This window comes from Aquarana catesbeiana, linkage group LG10 (assembly GCF_042186555.1).
Source record: "Aquarana catesbeiana isolate 2022-GZ linkage group LG10, ASM4218655v1, whole genome shotgun sequence".
NCBI lineage: Eukaryota > Metazoa > Chordata > Amphibia > Anura > Ranidae > Aquarana > Aquarana catesbeiana.
In genome coordinates, this window is record NC_133333.1 from 159,677,703 (window position 1) to 159,702,634 (window position 24,932).

Sequence of the window (24,932 nt, forward strand, 5' to 3'; positions counted from 1 at the left end):
CGCTTGCCTGCTCACTCCACGTTCAGTGTCTGCACTCACAGGAGTTATACAGCCAAATAAACAGTCCCGCTCGCATAGTCGCAGCGTTCCTATTGTCCATCAGCAGAGGTGCCAGAATGAAGATCCTGCCAGCAAAAAAGCCCTGGGGTGTGCCTGGGCATTAGGGTGTGCCCAGGCACACCTGGCACACCCTGTGCCCACGCCTATGGGTATTCATTTTGTAGCACAGTAAGACCATGCTAAGCAGGACCAATGAGACAGATAATCTGATAATATTATTATAATTAGGTTGGTTCATTCATACTTTCCTCTCACAGCTACTCTAAAATAGCACTTCAACATAATAAATCCTATCCAGTTCTTATTTGATCATCTATTTGGAGTACACATTTGTCTCATCTCCAATGATAATTCTGGCTGTCCAGGATCACAAGCACAGATCTTGCAAAGGCAGCCTGATTTACATGTAATTTTATGCCTGATTTGTTGGATGCGTGTCATTCAGTATCAGTAGAATATTAAAAAAAACATTCATTGAAACTCAAACACCAAATGCTAAAATGCTGTTTACTGTCTATATTTGTGTATAATTATTATGATATGAGACAACCTAATGTAATAATTCAGTGTATCTGAACAGGACCTTTTCTCCATGCAGTAATTTCATCATTACATTGAAATAGAAAAGTTGGCTAATGCTAAGATAAAAAAGTATTGTTTCTTCATGAACTTCGCTCTACTCTCATCTCCTGGCCAAGGGCCAAGATTATTGCATAACAGCAAGCTTTATGTGATTGGCTTCTAGAAGATGATGTAAGTGAAGGGAGGAGGGCAGTCCCCAGTCTCTCAGGCTGGTTGCCTATATATACAGAGCTCCTCTGTGCTGTGATCAGATCTACACCTGACTCTGAGTAGAGTTCTTGCTTCAACAGTGTTTGAACGGAACCCTCTCTGAGTCCTTTGCTCTTTTTTCAAACCTCTTCCAATTGCTGATTTTCTCAGATTTTTTTTTTTGCGCCACCCAAAACCACCGAAACGCCGAAATGGAGTCCCAGGTGCGCCAGAACTACCACCGCGACTGCGAGGCTGCCGTCAACCGTATGGTGAACTTGGAGCTGTACGCCTCCTACACCTACTCCTCCTTGGTAAGGATTTTGGTTTTTGTTGTTTGTGTGGTGTGTGTTTTATTTTTTTTATTTACAAGGACATATTTCTTACTGTGCTTTACTTCTATATATATATATATTTTTTTGTGTAGCTAATTGTGGTCAGCATTAGTAAATCTTGTATACTACATTATTTCTGGGACTACAAGACCTATCATCTTAAGTGCAATTACATTTATTTACGTTTTAATTGTATTTGACTTTACAATATACTGTGTGTGATAAAATGTAGATCCTAGAGACATACATACATACTTTATTTTTATTTAAACAGTACCAACATGGCACTTTTAGTTCTATTCCATAGGCTGAAAACAAGTTTAGCAAGGTCAGATTACACTTTCAGTACTGAGACTGACAAAGTTACAGTACGGTTTCATCATTGTTTATTTGCCCTGACAATGTGTCTTGGAGTGTTACATATACTCCAGTCTACCAGGGTCAGAGCAATTGTTACTTTTAAACAGAGAACAGCATCTTATGGCCCATACACATGATCCGAAAATCAGACGAAAAATCCTGCTTTTAACGCGATCATACGATAATCGGATCGTTAGTACAAAGCTTTCGAGAGCCGATCACGACAATTCATCCGCTATTATTCGATCGGACAAGCATGAACATTTTCCTCGTATGATCTTTGTTTAGTCAGTACAGTTGTCACCCGAAAATACAATACAAATGCATTACAACACATGACATCGCTTCTGATTTTATTTTTTCTGTCGTACCAGAATTTTTGTAACTTTAGTAACCTATTGAATTTCTACTTGTGACTATCAAGCGAAAAAATTCGATCTGTTGTCTTTTTTTCGGATCGTGTGTACAGGCCATTATACTAAGATGATAATGGGCTTCATTCACAGAACCTGATTGCATGCAGTATTTAGGTGTTTTCCCAAATATTTTGAAAATGTCAATTCACTACTTTATGCGATATTTACCATATAAAGAAAAAATGCTAATTAAATACCGCTTAAAACAGAAGTGAAAGTTGATTCACAAAAAAAAAAAAAAATGCATGCAGTAAATAAGTAGTGGTCCCGGCATGTGATATTTAAGGAACCTGCAGCCACTGGCATCCTTAACAACCAGTAAAGGGTAGCTGCTACATCTTAACAACCAATGAGTCGTCAGCTGTCAGTGGGATTACCTGCTGATGACTCATTGGTTAAGGACATGACAGTAACTGGTCGTTAAAGATGCCAGTGGCCACCTGCTTCTTAAAGCGGAGTTCCACCCAAAAGTGGAACTTCCGCTCATTTGTCTCCTCTCCCCCTTCGGTGCCACAATTGGCACCTTTCGGGGGGGAGGGGGGACAGGATACCTGTCTTTGACGGGTATCCTGTTCCCACTTTCGGGAGTCCGGGCCACGGCCTGTGACATCACCGCGGGGCTCCCTTCTCCTCTCCCTGTCACCAGGCCAGTAGGAGAGAGGAGCGGCGCCTCGCGCATGCACAGTAGGTTTCCCGGCGGCAGCACTCGACAGCTGGTGGAAACATCAGCTGCGGTGCCAACATCGCTGGAATATGCAATATGTGTAGCTGCTGGCTTTTAATTTAATTTTTTTGGGCGGAACACCACTTTAATGTAAAATACCGCTTTGTAAATGGAGCCCACTGTACTTTGAGATGCTGCTTGCAAAGTCTTTACAAAAGAAGATCTGTCAGTCTGCCCGTGTGTAGACCGGTCTGTCCATCAGAAGTTGGCCATTTGGCCGATTTTCTGTTGGATGAGCATGCTGGGAAAACCAGCAGCCTGACTCCCGGGAGGTCGTCCCACTGTCAGAACACAACGGCTTAGCAGGGGAGATCACTGAACTATCCTCGCATGGTTAGTAGTACAGTGTCTCCAACTGGAGCTGACAGTTTTCATTGGTATTAATCAACACTTTATAATTACTGGAACACTTTTCTAGTAAATCAGTAAATCACATGCAGCTTTGTGTCAGAGGATCTAGTCCTTTCCAGCATTACCATTGTGTAGGTCACAGTTCTTAATTTATGGTTCCTGATGAAAGATTTGCCTGTCTATACATGCACTTAAAACATTTTAATTTTCAAGAAGGGTTAGTGTTGTAAAATTAGTTATAACTAAACAAACATGTCCATGGACCCGTTTTATCGCATGTCCCACCTAGATGAAATGTCTTCTACAAAATACGGATGGATAAAACTGTTGCTGCTTTTGTTGGGTGACGTACATCTTTAAAGACGACACGCATTGCACAATTGTTGCAAGTGTTTTTCTGATGGCAATGGCTCTGGTTTGCAGTGCCTGGAGACAAAGGGCAATATATATATTGCAGCATTTCACTGCAAAGGAACCAAAATCTGGTTGCTACTGATTATTGCACAAAATAAGATCAAGTGGGCTTCTTAATAAATCTTTACAAGGTTTACAAGTGTGGGGTGACTTTTTTTTTATTTTTTCAGTAGTACTGGTGAGAACTTCCTGTTTCATGGTTCTGAGAAAATGACTGAGCAGCAATTTTCCACAAACTGCTTATCCAACAACTTGAGAAATGGGGAAATTAATTCCTGGAATTTTTTTTACCACACATAACGTGACTCACTTTGTGTTTTTTTTCTTACTGCTATTAATGTTTAATCCTTTATTATTGCAGATAAGCAAGTACAATTTCCAGTATAAAGTCTGATTAGAATTAGTGATTACTAACTCTACTTGGACAACTGGAAGCATTCTCATGCTGTTATTTAGTAATAGAACAAATTGCATTTGGAAGTGGCCGGTTTTCTGACCAATGGCGCACCTCCTGACATCTAAATGAATTTTCCCATGATGCTTCATTTATGTAAGGACCTGGGCACCCCTATGCTTAAAGCCAATGGTTGCTTGCAGTTCAGCTACATTTTCTTACGCATACGTGGCAATAGACAGATGTAGATCTCTCAGAGAACAATAAACTGCACACCTCCACAAATATAAGATATTAGGTGTTACATAATGCAGATTTAAGAGCTATTTAGATAAATTTTTTGCATTTAATCTTAATCTCCTTTCCATCCTCAGTATGCCTTTTTCGATCGTGATGATGTTGCCCTTCACAATGTGGCCGAGTTCTTCAAGGAGCACAGTCATGAGGAGAGGGAGCATGCCGAGAAGTTCATGAAATATCAAAACAAGCGTGGGGGACGTGTTGTCCTGCAGGACATCAAGGTAAGAACAGCCTGTAAATTCAGACCTCTAATGTTTGGGAAAAAAATGTATTTTCAAGGACTTGGAAAGAGGCCAAGGACGTGTCTTTTATGTTGGTAATGAGCCAGAATGCAGTAATCAGATAGGCTTCTCTCATTGCACATATGTTGTACAGATAATATGACGGCGCCCAGTGGATTCATTTCCAGAAGGCTGGAACAGAGTATAAAGCCCCATACACACTATCAGATTTTCTGCTGATTTTTGTCTTCAGATTTACCAAAACCATGTAGTGCAAGGGCCTGCCTGATTGCATACAAATTCAAACTCAAAAGGTTTGACCCCATATTATATGGTTTTGGTAAATCTGATGGAAAGAATCGGCAGAAATCTGATAGCGTGTATGGGGCTTTAGGCTCCTTATTTTTTTTTTTACTATTCCTTTATTTATAAGTCGTGAAAATTGTCATTTCAGTTCTATACAGCTAGAAAGAAGCTAATTAAGACCATGTTTCAATCTACAAAACAGTTGCACGAATGTCAAAAGCATTCATGGACACTGAGCAAAATGACCCATAATTTGTGTAAGAGATTGATGCTTGTTTCTTCAGCTCCATCTAGTGGCCAAATGCAGTCATTTTTTCTGAAACCCCCTCAACAAAGAAAATTATACCACATTTTTGCTATTGGGTAGAGCTATAGATACAGACATTAATCGCTTACAAAAATAATGGGACATTTCATTCAGCATGTGCAATGAATGTTTTATGAGGCTATGTTCACATCTAGCTGTTTGCTGTGTGCCGTGCATGTTTGGGCACAGCAGCCCATTTATTTGAATGGATTGCTGTATCTGCAGGAAAAGGGTCTCTTCAGCTTTTTAAAATCACAGCTGCGGCTTAAGAATTAATGGCACACCTGCGTGTCTGCTAAAGGACAGTGCGATTTACCTGTGGATGTGGGAACGTGTGCGATTTACATGCATTCCTGCAACCGCATAAGTGTGAACCTAGCCTAAATAGACCCCTAAGGTACAAAAAGACGTGTAGCAATTATATATGTTATAAAAAAAAAAAATAAATCAATTTATACTTTTAGATAAGTTTTGTCTTATAAGACTATTTTCTACTTCAGAAACCAGAGCGTGATGAATGGGGTAATACCCTGGAGGCCATGCAGGCTGCTCTGCAGCTGGAGAAGACCGTGAACCAGGCTCTTCTGGACCTGCACAAGCTGGCCACGGACAAAGTTGACCCCCATGTAAGTATCTGCTCACCATGATAAAAAATTAAATGCCAGTAAAGCTCTTTATTCTGTCATATGATAAATAGCAAGTAAGTGATACAGCTGACTCTTTATATCTTAAAGGAGACGTATAGCCAAAGCTCGTTTGGCTGTACTTCTCCTATGGATCACAGAAGTGCAAATCGTTTTACACTCCTGTGACCCATTTTCAGCAGAGAGTGGGCTATAGTCCGCTCTCTGCTGACGCCATCGGAATCAGTCCAGGCAGCACGTCATCCCGAAAATGGAAGTCTGGATCCTTCAGGTGCCTGGACTGACACCCGTCTCAGTCCCTCAGCGAGCCGCTGAGAGGCTGAGACGGCTGCTCCCCTTCCCCTCCACAGCTCAGCGTTCTAGTGAGTGAGGGGGAGCGGAGAGCTGCTGATTGACAGTCAGCTGTGAGAACCAAACCATCAGCGGTGTTCGATCGCTCTGTTCTAAGTGTAGAAGTGTCGGGGGACAGCTGCAGCAGGTAGGTAAGCAGTAATATTCACTAATGTCTTCCTGTTTCTCCTCCCGGCCAATCGGGAAGTGGGTCCTGACGCCCGATTGGCCGGGAGGAGAAGCGACAGCCAGGACAAGGAGGAGACAGAGGGGGGAAGCCGAGGGGGGAAGCTGCCGCCACAGCCGTTACCTGCACTGGGTAAGTGCAGGGTGAGTTGGTGACCGGATCAGTGTTGTCAATAGCGGGCTCAAGCGAAGGGGGGGGGGGGTTTAGTGTGGGGTGGACAGGTAAATCTGAAAGTAGAAATTGCTGTAGCATTTATCTGTTTTTGATTTGAAATGATAAAATATATTGTTTTCAGACTGCACCTAAATGTGCCCTGGAGGGGTTGGGTTGAGTCAAGACAGGTGACATGGTAAAGCAGACCATGTGTGTTTATATGTGTGTAATATATATACACAGAAGTGTGCTTTCTTAAAGTGTAGTTACCAAAATAAATGAGGGAAGACATTTAGTGCCCGCTCCTGAGCCCCACTGCTGTGCTGTGACTCTGCATCGCCGACCAAACCCCCCCCCGCTCCCTCGTCACTGGCTTTGATAGCACTGGGAGCCAATGATGCCTAAACGTTTTTTACCTTAATGCAAGGAGTGCATTAAAGTAAATGTTTAGGCTTTAGAACCACTTTGGTTTTGCTTGAGCAATACCTTAATCTGATCATGTGTTCTTTTTAAACTGCATTATTAAAAGAACTGTTAAATTTGATATACAGGATTTATATTGCACCAACAGTTTTGGCAGTGGGACACAGTACAGTTCCAATACAATGCAGACAGTGAAGAATTGACTGCCTAAACCAGGGATCCTCAAACTATGGCCCTCCAGCTGTTGCAGAACTACACATCCCATGAGGCATTGTAAAACTCTGACATTCACAGACATGACTAGGCATGATGGGAATTGTAGTTCCTGAACACCTGGAGGGCCGCAGTTTGAAGACCCCTGGCCTAAACGCAAAGTATGGGATAGCGGGACAGACTGTGGTAGAGTTTCAGAGGATGGAGGAGGCTCTGGAGAAGTCTTTCATAACCAGGAATTTTAACAAAAACGAATAGTGCAAATCACAGAACGTGATGCAGGAATTAAAAGTAGTTGCATTGGTGCAGAAGGAGGGAAGCAACAGATTTTTCCGAAAATGTACCTTCTATCTTGTGTTTTCTTAAAGTTTCAGAAGCAGTAAAACGGACATTTAACCAACATCGTTTTGTTTTTCAGCTGTGTGATTTCCTGGAATCTGAATATTTGGAGGAACAGGTGAAGGATATCAAACGCATTGGAGATTTCATCACCAACCTGAAACGCCTTGGGCTGCCCGAGAACGGCATGGGCGAGTACCTGTTTGACAAGCATAGCGTGAAAGAGAGCAGCTAAGCTGTGTACCACCCATGAGGATCCAGACAGTCTACTTCCCATCTATATTCCTTTTACTATCGGAGTGACATCATGTGACAAAATGTATCTCTCAAACTTTCTGTGATCCTATGTTTAATAATGCAGCAGTAGCTGTGCTTGTCAACAAGTTTCTAATAAAGTCTTTCAGCATGTATATTTATTGCAGTTGGTGTTTATAGATCTCAAGAGAACATATCCAGTCTTTCTAAGACCTTTTTACCATATTATTATTATTATTATTATTATTTTTTTAAGACTCCCCAGACTTTTGCGTAAAAACGCCTGGTAACCATATGTCGATTACTCTCAGTAGACCCCCTTTTTCGTAGGCTCTCCCTTTCAAGAGCCAAGCCTTCAGCTTTAAAAAGCCGGGATCTGGGTGGCAGACTGGGCCCTGAAGGAGAAGGTCCTGCCGGACTGGAAGTTGCTGAGGGGGAGCTATGGACCAATTTCCCAGGGAAGGTCAGAATTAGTCTGCCCTCTGAAAGACTTAGTTTCTGCAGTATCCTCAGGATTAGAACTAAGGGGGAAAGGCATATGCTAAGCAGAGGTCTTCTTGCGCTGGTGCCAGGTGAAGGGGACAGGATTGCGCAGATCAGGGGCTGGTGACCAAAAGAAGTTGGGCTGCTGTCCTGGAAGACGACTTGAGAATTTTTTTTTTTTTAATACTTTCCAAAAAGTCTATACCCAAGACTGGACCCCTTTTTAGGCTGGGTTCACACTGGAACCGGCTGGGGATCACACAGGAACGCTGCGCGTCCCCATTCTCCGGTTCAGGGACGAATCTGGGCCAAGTCTGTGCCTGAATTCTGCCCTGAAACGGATCCAAAGATGCACAGTGCACTCTGCAGCCGCCCCAGAGATATGTGAACCCACTCCACAGAGAGCCGGTTACATTCTCCTGCTATGAGACTTGGATGCGGGGAAAACCCTCATCCAATTTGCATAGGTGTGAACCCAGCCTTAACCTAAATGTGGCCTTATGATATTTTATTTGGCCCCAGTAAAAAGAAGAAAAATTCCACCACACACCTTACTAGAAACAACCATAGAGGTTAGGGTGCTATAGCAACTAACTTTTGGCATCACATGAAAAATATGGAGAATGTGTCACCGGCACGAGTTCTATAAATGTTGAACTGCTGTAATTTGCTCTTGATATCAAGAGCTTCATTTGAAAATTAAAAGCATCATATTACAGCATTGAAACATTTCAGAACCTTGCAGGGCCCTTTTTATGAGGCTCATGTGATGTGCAATAAAGTTAAGAAAAAAATAACGCATTGCACTGGACCTACACAATACACACTAGTGGGTGCGCATTTATACAGCACAGAATGCACACCTGCTGTGAATGGGTAAGGTGTGCTGGCAACATATTTTCTACATTATACTGGAGCCACACACATGTCTGTAGCAGCACATGGTTTTTGGGCCAGTTCACACCACATGCAGTCCAGTGCGTTTTGTTTTTTCTGCATCAAAAACGTGTAGAAAGTAGGTTTTATGGTTTTCAATGGCATAGTTCACACCAGTGCTTGCAGTTCCAGTGCGTTCCAGTTCCAGAAAAAAAGTAGAACATGATGCATTTTTCCTGCACTGGAACGCTGTAAAAAGCATCAAAAACGCACTGGAACACCCATGTTCTTATTTAAGGTTAAGGGAAAAAAAAGGGGGGGAAAAACGCACTGGACTGCATCAAAAACGCACTGGAACGCATCAAAAACGCACATGCAAAAAAGCATCTGGAGCGCATCCGGACTGCTTTTCTATGGTGTGAACTGACCCTTTATCTCCCTCCTTTATACATCTAAAATGGTGCTTACTTTTTCAGCTGATATTTGACATTGAGTGGTGTGACTAAATTCACCGGACTTGGACCAGGAAGAGAAGGTGCGGGGCTCTGTACTGCTGTGTTGTGTAGTCCGGGTAGCTTGCAACCTGGCACAGTGAGTAAAGGGGGCTAAGCCATTGATCTCCACTGTAAGGGGGCACAGACATTGACCACCTATGTAAGTAGACACACACCGACTGTCAATGTAAAGGGGCACAGACACTGATCATCAATGTAAGGATGACAGACTCTGGCCAACAATCTAAGCGTGCACAGCCTATTGCATTACGGTGTGCACCCCAAAGCTCACACACATGCGTGTGTGTGATAGATAGATCTATCTATGTGTAGCAAGGTCCCAGGCCTTCTTTGGTCTGATGAGAACCTCTCGGGCCAGGGATAGCTGACATCCTGTATATAGTGGGTGCAAAGATGGTGAAAGTCATTGGGCGCCAGACACTTGGATGTAAAAGAGGTTTTATTTCTCTTAACAGTCCTTTTTGTATTTTTTGGGGGGAGAGAGGGTTAGGGCCAGGACACCCTTAGATAGTTGAAAACTCAATAAGCAGACTGAGACTTCAATAGGAGGACAGCCATGCACGGAAAGGCCTCCAGCAAGAAGCCACATCTGCACGTGCAGGAATACTGTCTCCTATGGCAACAGTCTTTAACAGTTCCTAACACAAAGGGTAACAGTTCTTTCAGCTTCACTACAACTTCTCCTTGTAGTTCTTCAGTGCACTGAGCTCCCGGTCTCTCACTAGGCCCACTGATTCACTGTCACTGAATCCCTTGAGCTCCTCCAATCTTCACGGTGGTATCTTCCTCAAGCGTCACCCCGACTTCACTGCTGGGTCCCTAGCTTGGCACTATAGATACCTTTTCAAGCTTGGCCCGCTCAGTCCCTAGCTTGACACACAAGGCTGCTCTGCAAGCGTCACCTCCACTGGCTGGGTCCCTGGCTTGATTCCCACCGATTCTTCACTGTCCCCGTCTGGTGAGAATGCTGCTCCAGAACTTGCTTCAGTTACTCACTGTGGTCCCTGGTAATAAGGCGGATAGTCCCTTACTGGCGACAGCTTCCCCTCTACCTCCGACCACAACAGGTTCTCCGGCCGGCAGAACCGTCAATTTTGGTTGAACTGCAAGCCGCAATCCCAACCCTGCGCTGCTCTCTTGCTTCTGGATAGGCCTAGCAGCCAGATGTGCCCAGGATAGGCCCAATCTCCAGGCAATACGACAGCCGTCCAGGTGGCACAGAACACAGATCACCTAACTCCACCCAAATATATACCCTGTTTCCCCCAAAATAAGACCTAGCGTGATTGTCAGTAATGGCTGCAATATAAGCCCTGCCCCCCAAATAAGCCCTACCCTGTTTCCCTGAAAATAAGCCCTACCCTGAAAATAAGACCTAAAAGGACTTTAACTAGGGCTTATTTGGGGGGGTAGGGCTTATATTGCAGCCATCACCGACAATCACACTAGGTCTTATTTTCGGGGAAACAGGGTAGGTTCTCCCAGCAGGCCAAGGGATTCAAGAAAACCCTTGCCCATTGGCTGAGATACCCCACATACCCATAACCTGACCTCGGGTTGCCCTTGTAATATCTAGTACCACCAAGCATCCGGCCACCTAGTTGTAGAAGAGAAAAGTGCAACAAGGCCAAATATAGGGAGAAATCAAAAGATCTCTATCAATCAACCAGGATAACTACTCCTGGCAAGTAAATTTGTGAGGAGCTCCCTGTCTAAACTACAGGGTGCTACATATATATATATATATATATATATATATATATATATATATATATATATATATATATACATACATACACATACTATATTGTCAAAAGTATTGGGACACCTGCCTTTACACGCACTGAACTTTAATGGCTTTCCAGTCTTGGCCCGTAGGTTTAAATATTGAGTTGGCCCACCGTAGAACAGCTTCAACTCTTCTGGGAAGGCTGTCCACAAGGTTTAGCAGTGTGTCTATGGAAATATTTGATCATTCTTGCAGAAGCGCATTTGTGAGGTCAGGCACTGATGTTGGTTGAAAAGGCCTAGCTTGCAATCTCGGCTCTAATTCATCTCAAAGGTGTTCTATCAGGTTGAGGTCAGCACTCTGTGCAGGCCAGTCCAGTTGTTCCTCCTCAAACCCGCTCATCCATGTCTTTATGGACCTTGCTTTGTGCACTGGACCAAATCATTTGGTGGGGGGGGGGGGGGATTATGGTGTGGGGTTGTTTTTCAGGGGTTGGGCTTTGCCCTTTAGTTCCAGTGAAGGGAACTCTTAAGACGTCAGCATACCGAGACATTTTGGACAATTTGATACTCCAAACTTTGTGGGAACAGTTTGGGGATGGCCCCTTCCTGTGCCAACATGACTGCACACTAGTGCACAAAGCAAGGTCCATAAAGACATGGACTTGTAAGGGTGGTGGAAAATGAACTTCAAGTGCAAAAAATTACATTATAATAGTAACTAAAACATATAAAATTAAATGTAACCATGTAAAAAATAAAAATTCAAAAGTGCTATAATGGTGTAAACCTCCCAACTAAAAAGTTGTTGCACTTAATTTGTATTGTAATTATCTGTAGAGGGGTCCCACCATCCCTGCTAAGTTTTAAAAAAAAATGTTTGTCTTATTATCATTTTGATGTGAAATCACAAATCACTGGAATTATTGCTCTTGAAGTTAATCTGTATGGCAAATATCTATAGGAGGTGTTTCCACCATCCCTGCTGAGTTTTATTTTATACAGTATGTCTTATTTTCACTTTAATGTGTATTATATGTGATGTTACATATCACAGAGACCGGTACTGGGTTAGTATTGAAGTTTATTGAGATTTCCATACATTGGAGAGTTCCACCATTATTGTTAAGTTAGCTTTATTTGTTTTCTTTTTTTAGTTACAAAGCAGGAAAAAAAAAGAAAAATCTGACTATATTGGCCAGATAAGGAGTACATATCCATATAAAAACAATACATTTTATTGTAAATCAATCTAAAATATCATACAGTATGTGTGCATGTCTGTATTTTGTTTGCTCATAAACTGAGTCAACCATCCATGATGATGAAGTAACACACATTACAAACAGTATAGATATGCCAATGTGAATATACTGTATATCTTCGAGTCAGCACAATTCGCTAGAAATAGCTTCATCAGACCTATTGTTACCTTAAATTTTAATTTACCCAATTCCCATTTGTTTAGATATTATCAGCTTTCCCACGCCTTCAATGCCCAGTTTGCACAAACTGATCGAACAGTCTATTTTGGAAATGGTACTTCGGTCTGATTGTTTGGCGAAACCTGCTTCCAGATTGTATTCTCACTTTCTTACAGTTTCTCCCCTGGCGTTAGAGGGCCTTATGGCGAGATGGCTGTGGGACATTCCTGATTTAGACAATGATGACTGGGATGAAGTGTGGGATTCTCGCTTTCGATCTTTGGTATCACCAAGAGACCGTTTGATTCAATTTAAATTGGTGCATAGAGCTTATTTTACACCATACCGACTTCACAAGATGAACCCTATGTGTTCTCCCGACTGTTGGCGGTGTGGTGTGGCTCTAGAAGATTTCACACACATCTTCTGGACCTGTCCTTATATTTTAGGGTTTTGGATGGAGGTGGTAGCTTTGCTAAATTTTATTTTATATGCCCACATGCCAGTCTCTATGTCAGTGTGTTTGTTGGGTTTGGTTAAGGATATTCTTTCTACAGAGGCAGAGCGGACATTCGCTAATATTACTTTGTTTTATGCCAGAAAAGCTATTGCCCTGTATTGGAAGAAACCTTCTCCGCCCACAATAGTATACTGGAAACAACTGGTTATAACAGTTTACTCTTACAAAGAGATACCTATGTGAACAGAGGTTGTCCTCGTAAATATGAAAAAATTTGGGCTAAGTGGTTGGAGGAGCCCTACACGGCATCCCCCAACAATATTAGGTTCTCAACCTTACTAGTGCCGAAACCCCTTGATAAAATTTCCAAGTTGTGGGGACCCTAACAGTAAAATTATTTTCGTAGCGTCGGTTATCGGCACCCAAGGCAAGACAAGTAATTTGCACCCCTAACCCAAGGATATTATGAGTCCCTTCCACTTGAATAATATTAAAACCCCTTATGGTACATTTTAGGATGTGCCACTCTTTCTCTTTGTTCTCCTTTCTTTCCCTTTTATCTCTCTCTATCCTAACTTCTTGTTTTTTTCCTCCACCCCTTTCTCATATTCTTTCTCTCCCTTTTTCTTTGTTCCTTCCCCTCTTTTCCTCTCCCTTCCATATATTCTCTATTTTTATTCCTTCTCTTACTCCTTGGTGGGGGGAATGGGATGAGTGGCAGTGCTGGCGGGAAGTTGGGATGAGTGGCATTGCTGGGGGGATTTCTGATCGGCCAACTTAGGTGCTCTTGATCAAGGTCATCTGCTGATCTGAGAACTGTAGTGGGGACTTTTAATGGCAACTATAATCACAGGTAGTGTTACTCACTGTGTCTCCGGATTCACTGTGTTTCCGACTTTGTGGTGTCTCGTAGCAGTGACACCTATGCCGAAATCAGGAGATAGGGTCTTCTCCAGCCCCTCCCACTTCACATTCCTCACCAGTCAGCTGACCTCTAGTCTCTGCCCCCCCAGCCATGCCATGAACTGAATGGGCGGCTGCAAAGAGGCTGAGTGGGCGGGCACAGGCTCCAGGGACAGCCCTGCTGGGCGGCCGCAAAATGGCTGGGAGAGCGGTGGAACTTCTGAAGCTTCAGGAACAGCCCAGTATTCGGTGACCCCTGGCAAATCATCATTCGACCCCCAGGTTGAGAACCACTGTTCTCGATAGTATTTTGTTTATTATGATGCTAATCTATTTACTAGATAGCAAAATGGTATCGTGATCCGATGAGGATCTCAATGATGAACATATACTTTGACCAACGTGTATTATGTTTTGTATTGTGTACTGTATTCGGTTAGTTTTGTTGAGTTAAAGGAAAAAAACAATAAAGAGACTTAAAAAAAAAAGAAAAGAAATAGCTTCATCAGGATGCATAAAAACAATACAGTAGTTGTCTAAAAAGAAAAATAACATTCAGAGATACATATAAATAACTGTAAAAATAATCATTCTGCATTACATGTACAGTATAATATACAGGGCACACCTCAGCACTAGAGCAACAACAGCATAAAGATGATCCCCTGAGCATACAGAAAGGACAAGAACGTGGTAACCTTGGTACCTACGTAGAACGAACTATAGGATCATTGATGTTCATATGAGGTATGGTACTATAAAAAAAAAAACAAACTCAGATTTGAACAGATGTATTTACTGGGTCTGCCTTATAGCAGGAAGCAAGCTCATCAAGAATAGGGGAGAGGTCAGGATCACCAAAAAAAAGAAAAAGGAATTAAAAAAGGGAAAATACTTAGACTATAAAGGGATACAAAATCACCCTAATATTAATCACTACCAGCAGCCATCAATCTTTTTTCCCTTTATTTTTACCACTTGTTTTTTGAATCATGTAGAAACTTTACCTCAAAAGGTTGAGGTAAAATATTTAGGGAAAAAAGGGAAAATACTTAGACTATAAACGGATACAAAATCACCCTAATATTAATCACTACCAGTAGCCATCAATCTTTTATTTATTTAGTTTTTTTTCCCTTTATTTTTACCACTTGTTTATTGATTTATGTAGAAACTTTACCTCAAAAGGAAAAATCTGTTGCTGTAAGTGCCTAACAATTATTATCTTTTAGATTTCATTAATTTTTTTAGTCAAGTCCATCTAAATCTACTGGTGCAAATAACACTAACCTAAGGTTTTTCCCCTGTGCTCCTCCAGCACTGTGGAGACACCCTAAGACAAGAAATGTGTTATGCTGAATTACCAAGTAAAAATAATGGGAAAAACCCTACAAATAAAACTAATGCAGCCATCACATTTGAGAGTTGGTACACTGCAATATACTACATTTATGTTCTTGGAATTAATACTGCTTTAAAATACAAAAGAACAAGTCCTCATCACAATACTCACCAGTGGTGGCCCATCCATTAGGGGAGCAGGGGCACGACCCCTCTAACCCATGCGCCCGGCCCCTAATGTTTTTTTTTTCAAGCACTTGATTAGAGCCTGAGGCAGAGCACTGCACCCTGAGCCCACCCAGTTGTGTGACATTAGCAAATTAATACTCACTAATGTCTTCCTGCTTCTCCTTGTGTATATACGGTATATATATATATATATATATATATATATACCGTATATACTCGAGTATAAGCCGAGTTTTTCAGCACATTTTTTTGTGCTGAAAGTGCCCCCCTCGACTTATACTCAAGTTGAGCACTTTTCTGCAGCAAAAAATTTCATTTTCTGAACCGAATTTGGGGCCCCGTACGTCGGGGCCACTTGGTGCTAGCAACCCCAAATTTGGTGTGCAAACCCAGTGGAACTAGCACTACAACATATCCAAGGGTTCCTAGCACCAAGTGGACCGGGATACGGGGCCCCAAAGTCGGTTTGGAAAATGTCATTCTCTGCTGCAGAAAAGTGCTTGACATTTTCTGAACCGATTTTGGGGCCCTGTATCTTGGGGCCACTTGGTGCTAGGAACCCCAGCTTTGGATATATTGTGGTGCTAGTTCCACTGGGTTTGCACACTAAATTTGGGGTTACTTGCTAAGCGGCTCCAAGATATGGGGCCCCAATGTCGGTCAACTGTGTCCATCTGCAGCAATGTCATTTCGGGACCCTTTGGGTCCAGAGACCCCAAAGTTTGGCTGCAGCTAGGGGACATCTAGGAACCCTTAACTACCAAGTTTGAAGTTCGGGGGACCTATGGCTGCAAAAGAGCACAGTGAGGCATGCAAATGGGCACAGTGAGGCTGCAAATGGGCATTGATGACCCTCTTTTCCACTTACAGTAGCTGCTCATTTCTCACCCTAGGCTTATACTCGAGTCAATAAGTTTTCCCAGTTTTTTTATTTTTTTTATATTTTTATTTTATTAAAAAAAAAAAAAAAAAAAGGAAAAGGGAAGACGGGGGGGAAATCCCCCCCTTCCTCCCTCTCCCCCCCCCACAGTCCTCAAGAATCCATAATTGTCACGTATCTTTCTGTGTTCCTATACTCATGCCATCTTGCCCACGTCCTAGTATATTTATCTCGTCGGCCTTCCATCAAGTGTCTTGCTTCTTCCATTCCTCTAACCCATTCTACCCTTGTTATCCATTCCTTCATCCTTGGGGTTTCTACATCCTTCCAATGACGCGGGATCAGTGCTTTAGCCACGTTTAAAAGGAATGGGGTTACTGACTTGGTGTATTGGGAAATCTCTCTTTCCGTGTCATGGAACAGGCACGTCCAAGGATTTTTATTAACCTGCTCCCCCGTTATCTGTTGTATTTCGCCCAAAACTTCTCCCCAATATTTCTGGATTTTAGGACATTCCCACCAAAGGTGGGCAAGAGTGCCAACTTTTCCACATCCTCTCCAACAAGTTAGAAGAGTCTCAGCATTGTATTCATGCACCTTCTGGGGCGTCCTATGGCATCTTGCTATCGCTTTATATGCCATTTCATGTGTCCGGGAGTCTTTTGCCATTAAGTAAACCATCTTTAGAATCTTACTTCTGTGTGCTTCACCTTCTAAACCTCCTAATTCCTTTTCCCACTTCTCCAAGAAGGTGGGGTATCCTTTACTAGCTTCCCCCCTTAGAACGCTATATAATTTTGAGATACTTCCTTTCACACACGTTGGGGTGCCTAATAGTTTTTCTATAACCTTTAACTGGTCTTTTCCTCTTAGTGGTTGTGGCAGTGAACGTGTAAAATGCATCTGGGCGTACCTCCACTTATCTAGTGGTTTGTTCCCCCAGGCCTGTGTGATTTCAGTGTAAGTGTACAATCTATTTCCTCTCATCACATCTTGGAGTTGTATTACATCTTTTTTTGCCCATCTCGTGAAATATAGATATTCCTCCTTCCCAGGTAAAAAATAATCCGTGTTTAATAGTGATAATAGCGGTGAGTTAAATTCCCAATGGCAACTCTTACCTACCCTATCCCAGATTCTAAAAGTGTTCCTAGTCAAAAAATTAACTCTATTTCCTAAATCCCTATATTGTGGTGGGTTCCATATTCATTTTTCTATGTCCACCCCACTCAGTGTTACTTCTATGTTCACCCAACTTTTCTCCTGTTTATTGTGTAACCAGTCAATTATCCTTGAAATCACAACCGACTGGTAATATTTTTTAAAGTCCGGTGCGCCTAGCCCTCCCAATTTTTTATCCTTCGTCAAAGTGTCATATGCTACCCTAGGGTGCCTACGTGCCCATATAAATCTCAAAATTAAAGACTGCAGTTTAACAAAAAATATAGGGGGGATCTCTATTGGAACCATTTGAAAGGTGTATATTAACATGGGCAGCACAAACATTTTAATCGCATTTATCCTGCCGATCCATGACAGAGCTTTATATCTCATCCTACCTAGTAGGTCTTTAGTTTTGTTAAGTAGGGGTATATAGTTAGCGGCAAACAAGTCTCCCGGTGAGGATGATATTTTTGTACCTAGATAAACCAGTTCCCTCTCACACCATACAAACGGGAGCCCAGCTTGAAGTGCTCTCTGCTCTCGCTTTGGGATTGTTATATTTAGGAGCTCTGACTTACTCATGTTTATTTTAATGTTTGTCAAGCCCCCATAGCGCTCAAATTCCTTGAGCACCATGGGGATTGTCGTTCTAGGACAAGTAATGAAGCATAGCAAATCGTCAGCAAATGCTGCTATCTTGTATTCCTTCGATCCAACCTTGATTCCCTGAATGTCTTCGTTCCTACGGAAAGCCGCTAGGAGTGGCTCTAGGGATAAGATAAACAAAATTGGGGAGAGAGGGCAACCCTGTCTTGTCCCGTTAAAGAGTTCAAGGGGACAAGACAGGGTCCCATTTACTCTAATCATCGCCTTGGGATGCCTATATAATGAGAGGATCAATCTCATCATCCTCTCTCCTAGTCCTAGATGTTTCAGGGTTTCCGTCATAAATCCCCAATCCACTCTATCGAATGCCTTTTCGGCATCGATTGATAGCAGGGCTGCTGGGATATTGCTCCTAATTGCTTCCTGCATGAGAAGAAATGTTTTCAGGGAATTATCTCTCCCCTCCCTACCCGGGACAAATCCCACCTGGTCGATGTGTACCCATTGTTTTAATCCAATTTTCAGCCTATCTGCGAGTATTCTAGCAAAGATTTTTGTATCTACATTTAGGAGCGAGATTGGTCTATAGCTTCCGGGGGAGGTTGGATCCTTTCCTTCTTTCAGGATAAGGGTAATATACGCTAATAGGGATTCTTCTCGGGACTCTTCGTTCTCCCCGAGGGCATTCAAATAATCACACAATTTGGGTGCAAGTATTTCAGAAAATTTTTTATAGTATGCTGCGGAGTATCCGTCGGGGCCCGGGCTCTTTCCCAGGGCAGTGTTCTTTATCGCCTTTTCTACCTCCTCTTGGGATATGGGAGCATCAAGATGTTCAACCATATCCCTCTCTGCCCTGGGAAGGTCTAGTCCCCGAAGGTACTCCCTTATCCTTTCCTTCTTGTTATCACTCACTCTCTCTCTCCGGCCTACCTTGTAAAGGGCACTGTAATAAGAGTGGAATATTCTAGCAATTTTTGGAGTAGAAAATTCTAGGTTCCCCTCTTCATCTCTTATTTTAGGTATAAAAGTCCTATCCTTTTTTTCCCAAATCCTTCTAGCCATCCACTTTCCTGGTTTATTCCCTTCTCGATACACGTCTCTGTTTATCATGTCAAAAGCACACCTCCTTTCCTTCTCCAGTAACTCATTCAGGTCTCTTCTTTTCTTAATTAGCTCGTGCTTTTCTGGGAGCCCCCTGGGTCTTGTACCCTGTTCTGCTTCCTGAATCTCCCTATATAATCGTGTCAACTTCTCCCCTCTCTCTTTTTTTTTCCTTGTTTCAATAGCAATCCAAATACCTCTTATATAGGTTTTGTGTGCTTCCCAGAGAGTGGACCTGGATATATCCTCTGTATCATTGATCTTGAAGTAACTTTTTAATTCTTGCTCTATTTTCACAACTACATCTGGATCCTGTATGAGGGAGTCGTTAAGTTTCCAGCTTATCCTAGGCCGATCCACACCGGCGATCTCTACTTGGATTTTCACCGGTGCGTGATCGGATAGGGTAATAGCCTTTATTTCTGCTGCCTTCAAAAAAGGGACCAACTGATGTTCTATTAAAATGTAGTCTAGCCTCGAGAATGATTTGTGAACAGGGGAGAAGAAAGTGTAGTCTCGATCTTTTAAGTGGCTTATCCTCCATGCATCTATTAATTGCAGGCGTTTTAACATTTTTTTAAATGTCCCTCCCTGTGTACCCGATCTTAACTCGCCCCTTGATGTGTCCACCTCAGGGTCCATACACAGGTTCAAATCTCCTGCGACTATTAGTTTCCCTTTTTTGAAAGATTCTAGTTTCGTCAAAATTCTCTTTAAGAAGTTCTCCAGGTTTCTATTAGGGGCATAGATGTTCACCAATGTAATCCACGTCTCAAACATTTTCCCTTTCACAAACAAGAACCTGCCCCTAGGATCGGCCAGTCGCTCCTCTTCTTCAAACGTTATTGTTCTATCGAACCCTATAGCTACTCCCCCTGAATGTACTGAGCTAGCGTCTCCATAGAGCCACTTTGGGAACAAATATGATGTTAGTCCCCTACTTGAGTGCGTTACATAGGTCTCTTGCAGAAACACCACGTTTGCGCCCAGGAGCTGCAGCTCCTGATTGATTTTATACCTTTTTTTTTCTGTATTCAGCCCCCTCACGTTGTAGGTAACAAAATTGATTACTCCCATTTTTTATTACTGGAAGGAGCGTTCGGCCAATACCATGCGGCATAGCAGGAGAGAGAGAGAGGAAGGAAAAAAAAAAAAAAAGGGGGTGCACACCCACCCACCCCCCCTCCCTCCACCCCCACCTCCCCCTCCTCCCTCCCCCCCCTCACCCCCCATCTGGAACAGATCGCCTATTCCCGGCGGGGCAAACTCCTCTGTTCAAAATATGGGTCAGGTGGCCACCCTCAATCAGATGCCACCCTGCACCCATATTCCCCATAGGGCTCATGTCGTGAGGATTTTCCGTATCGCCCCAGCACCCTCCCCCCTCCCCGCTCATGTCGGCACTACCCTTCTTCCCTTAACTATACCTCTTGGGTACTAGCTTACATTAACCGTTGTGCCCCTACCCTCCCTCCGCCATACTATATCTCGCGCTGGGGTTACAGTCTCCTCCGTGCCCCAGCCAGGGATACGTGGAGGGCCAATGTCTAGCTTGCAACAAAAGTCCTCGAGGTCTTCTGGGAATCTAAGCACTGCCGTTCGTCCATTCCTTTTTCCAATTAAGCAAGCCGGGAACCCCCATTGATATGATATTTCTGTCGTTTTCAGTATGCCTGTCAGCGGCTTCAGCAGCCTCCTTCTTGTGAGAGTCTCTGCAGATAAGTCTGAGTAAACCTGTATCTCTGCCCCTTCAAAGCTTAGGCCTGGTTGATTTTGCAGTTTTCCCAAAATTTTAACTTTTTCATCCTCATAGTGGAATTTCACTATCACATCTCTTGGGTTCTCTGATGTATTTCTGGGGTATTGTGCAACCCTATGGGCTCTATCTACTTTCAGGGGGGCCGTTACCTCTCTATCCAGCAATGGGTTTAGCAGTTGCTGTAGTACCGGCACCAGCTCTTCCTTCCCGGATTTCTCTGGGAGACCCTTGATTCGCAAGTTTTTGCATCGGCTGCGGTTCTCCTGATCTTCTAATTTATAGAGAAGACTTCTATTTGCTCTTTGCAGATCTCTTATTTGCGTACTCATACCATCTAGCCTCCGCTTATGTTCTTCCAGTCTGTCCTCCGTCTCCTCCACCCTTTTCAATATATGCCCGATGTCTACCCTTACAGTCGCAATCTCTTTTTTAAGGGAGGTCTCCAGTTTCAATAGCAATTCAGCAAGCATTTCTTTAATCTGTGGGACCTCCTCCTGTGTGAGCTGCAGTGGTGGTTTGTTCCCCCCTGTGGTATCTTCCTCCTCAGTTCTCCCATAGGGGCCTTCCTGTATCTCAGAACCGTACATCTGCTGGCATCCTCTGGTCCTTGCTCTTACGTGTTTACTTCTATTCTCTTCTGATGCCCCTTTCTGTTTGTTTATTCCTGAACGTGAGGGTACTCCCAATCTGGGGCTCCCTTGAGGTTCTTCCAACATGCTAGCTTCAGTTGACATGTATCGCTGAATCCCCCCTGGGCTTGGTGCGGTTACAGTTCCTTTACTACCTTTAGTTGCCTTCCTCCTCATCTCCACGGGCCTCGGAATACTCCACCCTGCCCTGAAAGATTAGTGCGAGCCCAGGTGTAAGAGCTAGTGATTGTACACAGGTTACTCCTTGGCGGAGTCGGGAGCCAACTCCCTCAGTTCCCTCTCTTAGCCCTCCTATACAAGTGGGCAAGTCACTTGCATCCGCTCACACATAGGCTCTTGTATTGATTCCACAGGGGATCCCCCAGGTCCACTTGGGTCTATGGGGGGTCCTGCGTAGAAGCTTTGTCCGCCACCAACCCTGCACGTCAGGTCTGGGCGGGGATGTTCACCTCCCAGGAATACCGCAGGACCACTATCTGGCCCCTTTTATACCCTGTTTGTCGGAGAGATAAATAAAGTTTAACCGCCAGACCCAGGCTTAGGATGTGCGTTTCTTCTTGAGCTGATCTTGCCCCTGCCTCTCTACCCTTCTGTCCCTATGCCAAATGTTCACTTATATGGTCCAAGTAGCCCCGGGTAGCCGGTACCTCTGCCAAGTACTTAGGGCCTCTTAGCCTTTGGACGTCAAAGGGGTCAGAGAGGGTCCCCACGTTAAAAGAAGAAAGAGAGAGCGAAAACAACAGGACCGTCTGCTCAGATCAACTGCGGTCTACTACATGCATCTCAGAGGGTTAATACTGTTGCAGAGATTGTCATTTAAAGTTGAGGTTTTTATTTTCCACTCAAACTATTCTTCTAGACACGAAGCCAAGTCAGTTCTCCTTGAGATTTATATATGTGACTTAGTCTGCTTCTGCTTCCCTCTACTTCAGTTTCTCCTCTACCTTAAAAAGTCGCAGAGAACCAAGGGGGGTGGATATAGATAAACACAGGTGCTCACACTGAGTAAATAGGTAAGCAGTTCATCTGCCGAGGGCATCTGTATACAGGCAAGTGCACCTCAAACACATCTCATCTATTCAGTATTGTTCTGGAGATTATTCCTTCAGCCTTTAATATATATCATAAATCCAGGTATCTCAGCAGTGTATAGCAGGGTTAATTTTCCAGGGAGTGTATATAGAGAATAAAGTTTAAGTTCTTACCCTGTTTTCCAGCTGCTTTCATAGACACTTCAAAAGAGGAGCCGGGGGGACACAAGAGGGGATATCAGCATATGCAGAGCTCTCATCATCTCTCACCTCTCCCTGCTCCTATTCCAGTGTATCCCCGTGCTGGCTCACCCCCCTCCAGCTGCAGCGTTACCTTATTATTATTGAGCCGACCTGTGCCTCCAGGGCCATTCCCGGTTTCTTCCCTGTCCGTTGCTTCGGAGCTCCAAGCTCCAGATATAAGTGTCGGCGACGGTGTTGTGGTTTTATCCCAGCGGCAGCCAGGGACGAGCGGCTACCCCTCTCTATCACGCTCTGGGCCGCGCCGGTAACATCTCACTGTGCCGGCGTCTTTGCGGCTTCCCAGCCTCCTCCTCTCTGTTTGAGCGGATATGCGGGGGGAGCAGTGGCGCCAGGCCCCCTACGGAGCGCTCTTACGTAGCGACGCTCTGCCCCATCCCCCAAGTTTTCCCAGTTTTTTGTGGTAAAATTAGGTGCCTCGGCTTATATTCAGGTCGACTTATACTCGAGTATATATGGTATATATATATATATATATATATATATATACCGTATATATATATATATATATATATATATATATATATATATATATATATATATATACACACACACAGCACAAAGAAGTACTGAATATATAGGCAACCAGCCCAGGAGTCTGCAGACTGAACTCCCTCTCATTACTTTCAATAAGATAAAGCATGCTGTAGTAATAATGTAAGGCTGTCCGCTCTAGGATAGTAGAAGGCAGCCACCACACACTATATATAGATATGCATGGCCCCCATATGGCCAGTTCCCACCAGACCTACCCAAGCTGCTTGCAATTTTAGTGGCTATTGTCTCTCGAATAAAACACTTTCAGGTATATTTGAAGATAAAGCCTGCCTTGTGTGTCCATCTTCTATTGCAGACTAGCCAAACTGTTTCCCCACTCTCCAGTCACTGAACAATATTAGGGGCTATTGTCTTTAAGATTATACACTCAAATTTTTATTGCAAGATAAAACCTGCCTCATTCCACCTTTTTTTTATTGTAGGCTAGCTAAGCTAAGCTGCTTGCATACTGCCCATACTGCCCAGCCACTGAACAATATTTGTTGTAATTGTCTCACAGATAATACACTCTAATTTTTTATTGCAAGAAAGAAACTGCCTTAATGATCCCTTTTTTATTGTGGCCTAACCAAACTGCCTACATGCTATCCAGCCACTAAACACTATTTGTGGCTATTGTCTCTCAAAAAATACACTCTAATTTGTATTGCATTATAAAACCTGTCTTGTGCTTTCCATATTTGCTGCCTATTTAAGTGACTGTACACTGTCCTGATGCTAGCCAAATTCTAGCAAACACATACTGGAGTCTATAGTTTGAATATTTTAGGAAAAACTAGGGAAACAGTGTTCATGGAATGTGGGGTTGTGGTTTTACTGTGTTTTTGTGCACTCTGTGTTGTGGAGAATAGGATAGTGGGTGGGTTTTAGTAGTAAGAACACAGGGCTGATACCACTTAGTTAAAAATAGGTTTTGCTGCGTGATGCCCCCAGAGTGTGTCTGCCAACTTTGTCCTACTGGTTAAATCTGATGTATAGGCAGAAGACAGTAGCAAAGTCAATAGGCAAAAGCTTAATCTGATAAGAACTGTGCTAACATTTCAAACTCTGCAATGTTACTTTCTATAAGACCTCTATTAATGGGCTGTCCTGCTGTGTTCTTGTACTGTTGCCATAGACTACAAGACCTTACTGGTACCAAAGTGTATTCTAGTTCTGCTGTACCTGAATCTGGCATTCCATTTTCCCCGCACTGCTTTTACTAAGCCATATAAAAAGTTGACCAACCTCCAGCCTAATTCAGAGTTCAGTTACATATTTATTATAAATGGACAGACAGTGAATGTACCATGACCTTGTGATTGCCAAAGTATTACATTACTTGTTTGTGTACACTTACTACATTAGGCCATTCCCCAGGTTACCTTTGTGTCTAGTCGATATAGTTAATAAATTACTTTGGGATCAATAATTCATGTAAGTGATCTCACATCAGAGGCGTAACTAGAAACTTCAGGGCCCCGGTGCAAGAAATCATGATGCCCCCCCCCCCCCCTC

The 24,932-nt window shown here is 43.2% G+C and overlaps 1 protein-coding gene across 1 annotated transcript; it reads left to right on the plus strand.

The window, feature by feature from the left end:
• The first annotated feature begins 859 nt into the window (after positions 1 to 859).
• LOC141110974 (ferritin, middle subunit-like) lies at positions 860 to 7,658 on the plus strand. Its single transcript, XM_073602838.1, has 4 exons — positions 860 to 1,145; positions 4,200 to 4,346; positions 5,460 to 5,585; positions 7,328 to 7,658. Exons 1-4 carry the CDS (start codon positions 1,044 to 1,046, stop codon positions 7,481 to 7,483), a joined length of 531 nt encoding a protein of 176 aa, XP_073458939.1. The 5' UTR covers positions 860 to 1,043; the 3' UTR covers positions 7,484 to 7,658.
• Positions 7,659 to 24,932: the final 17,274 nt, after the last annotated feature.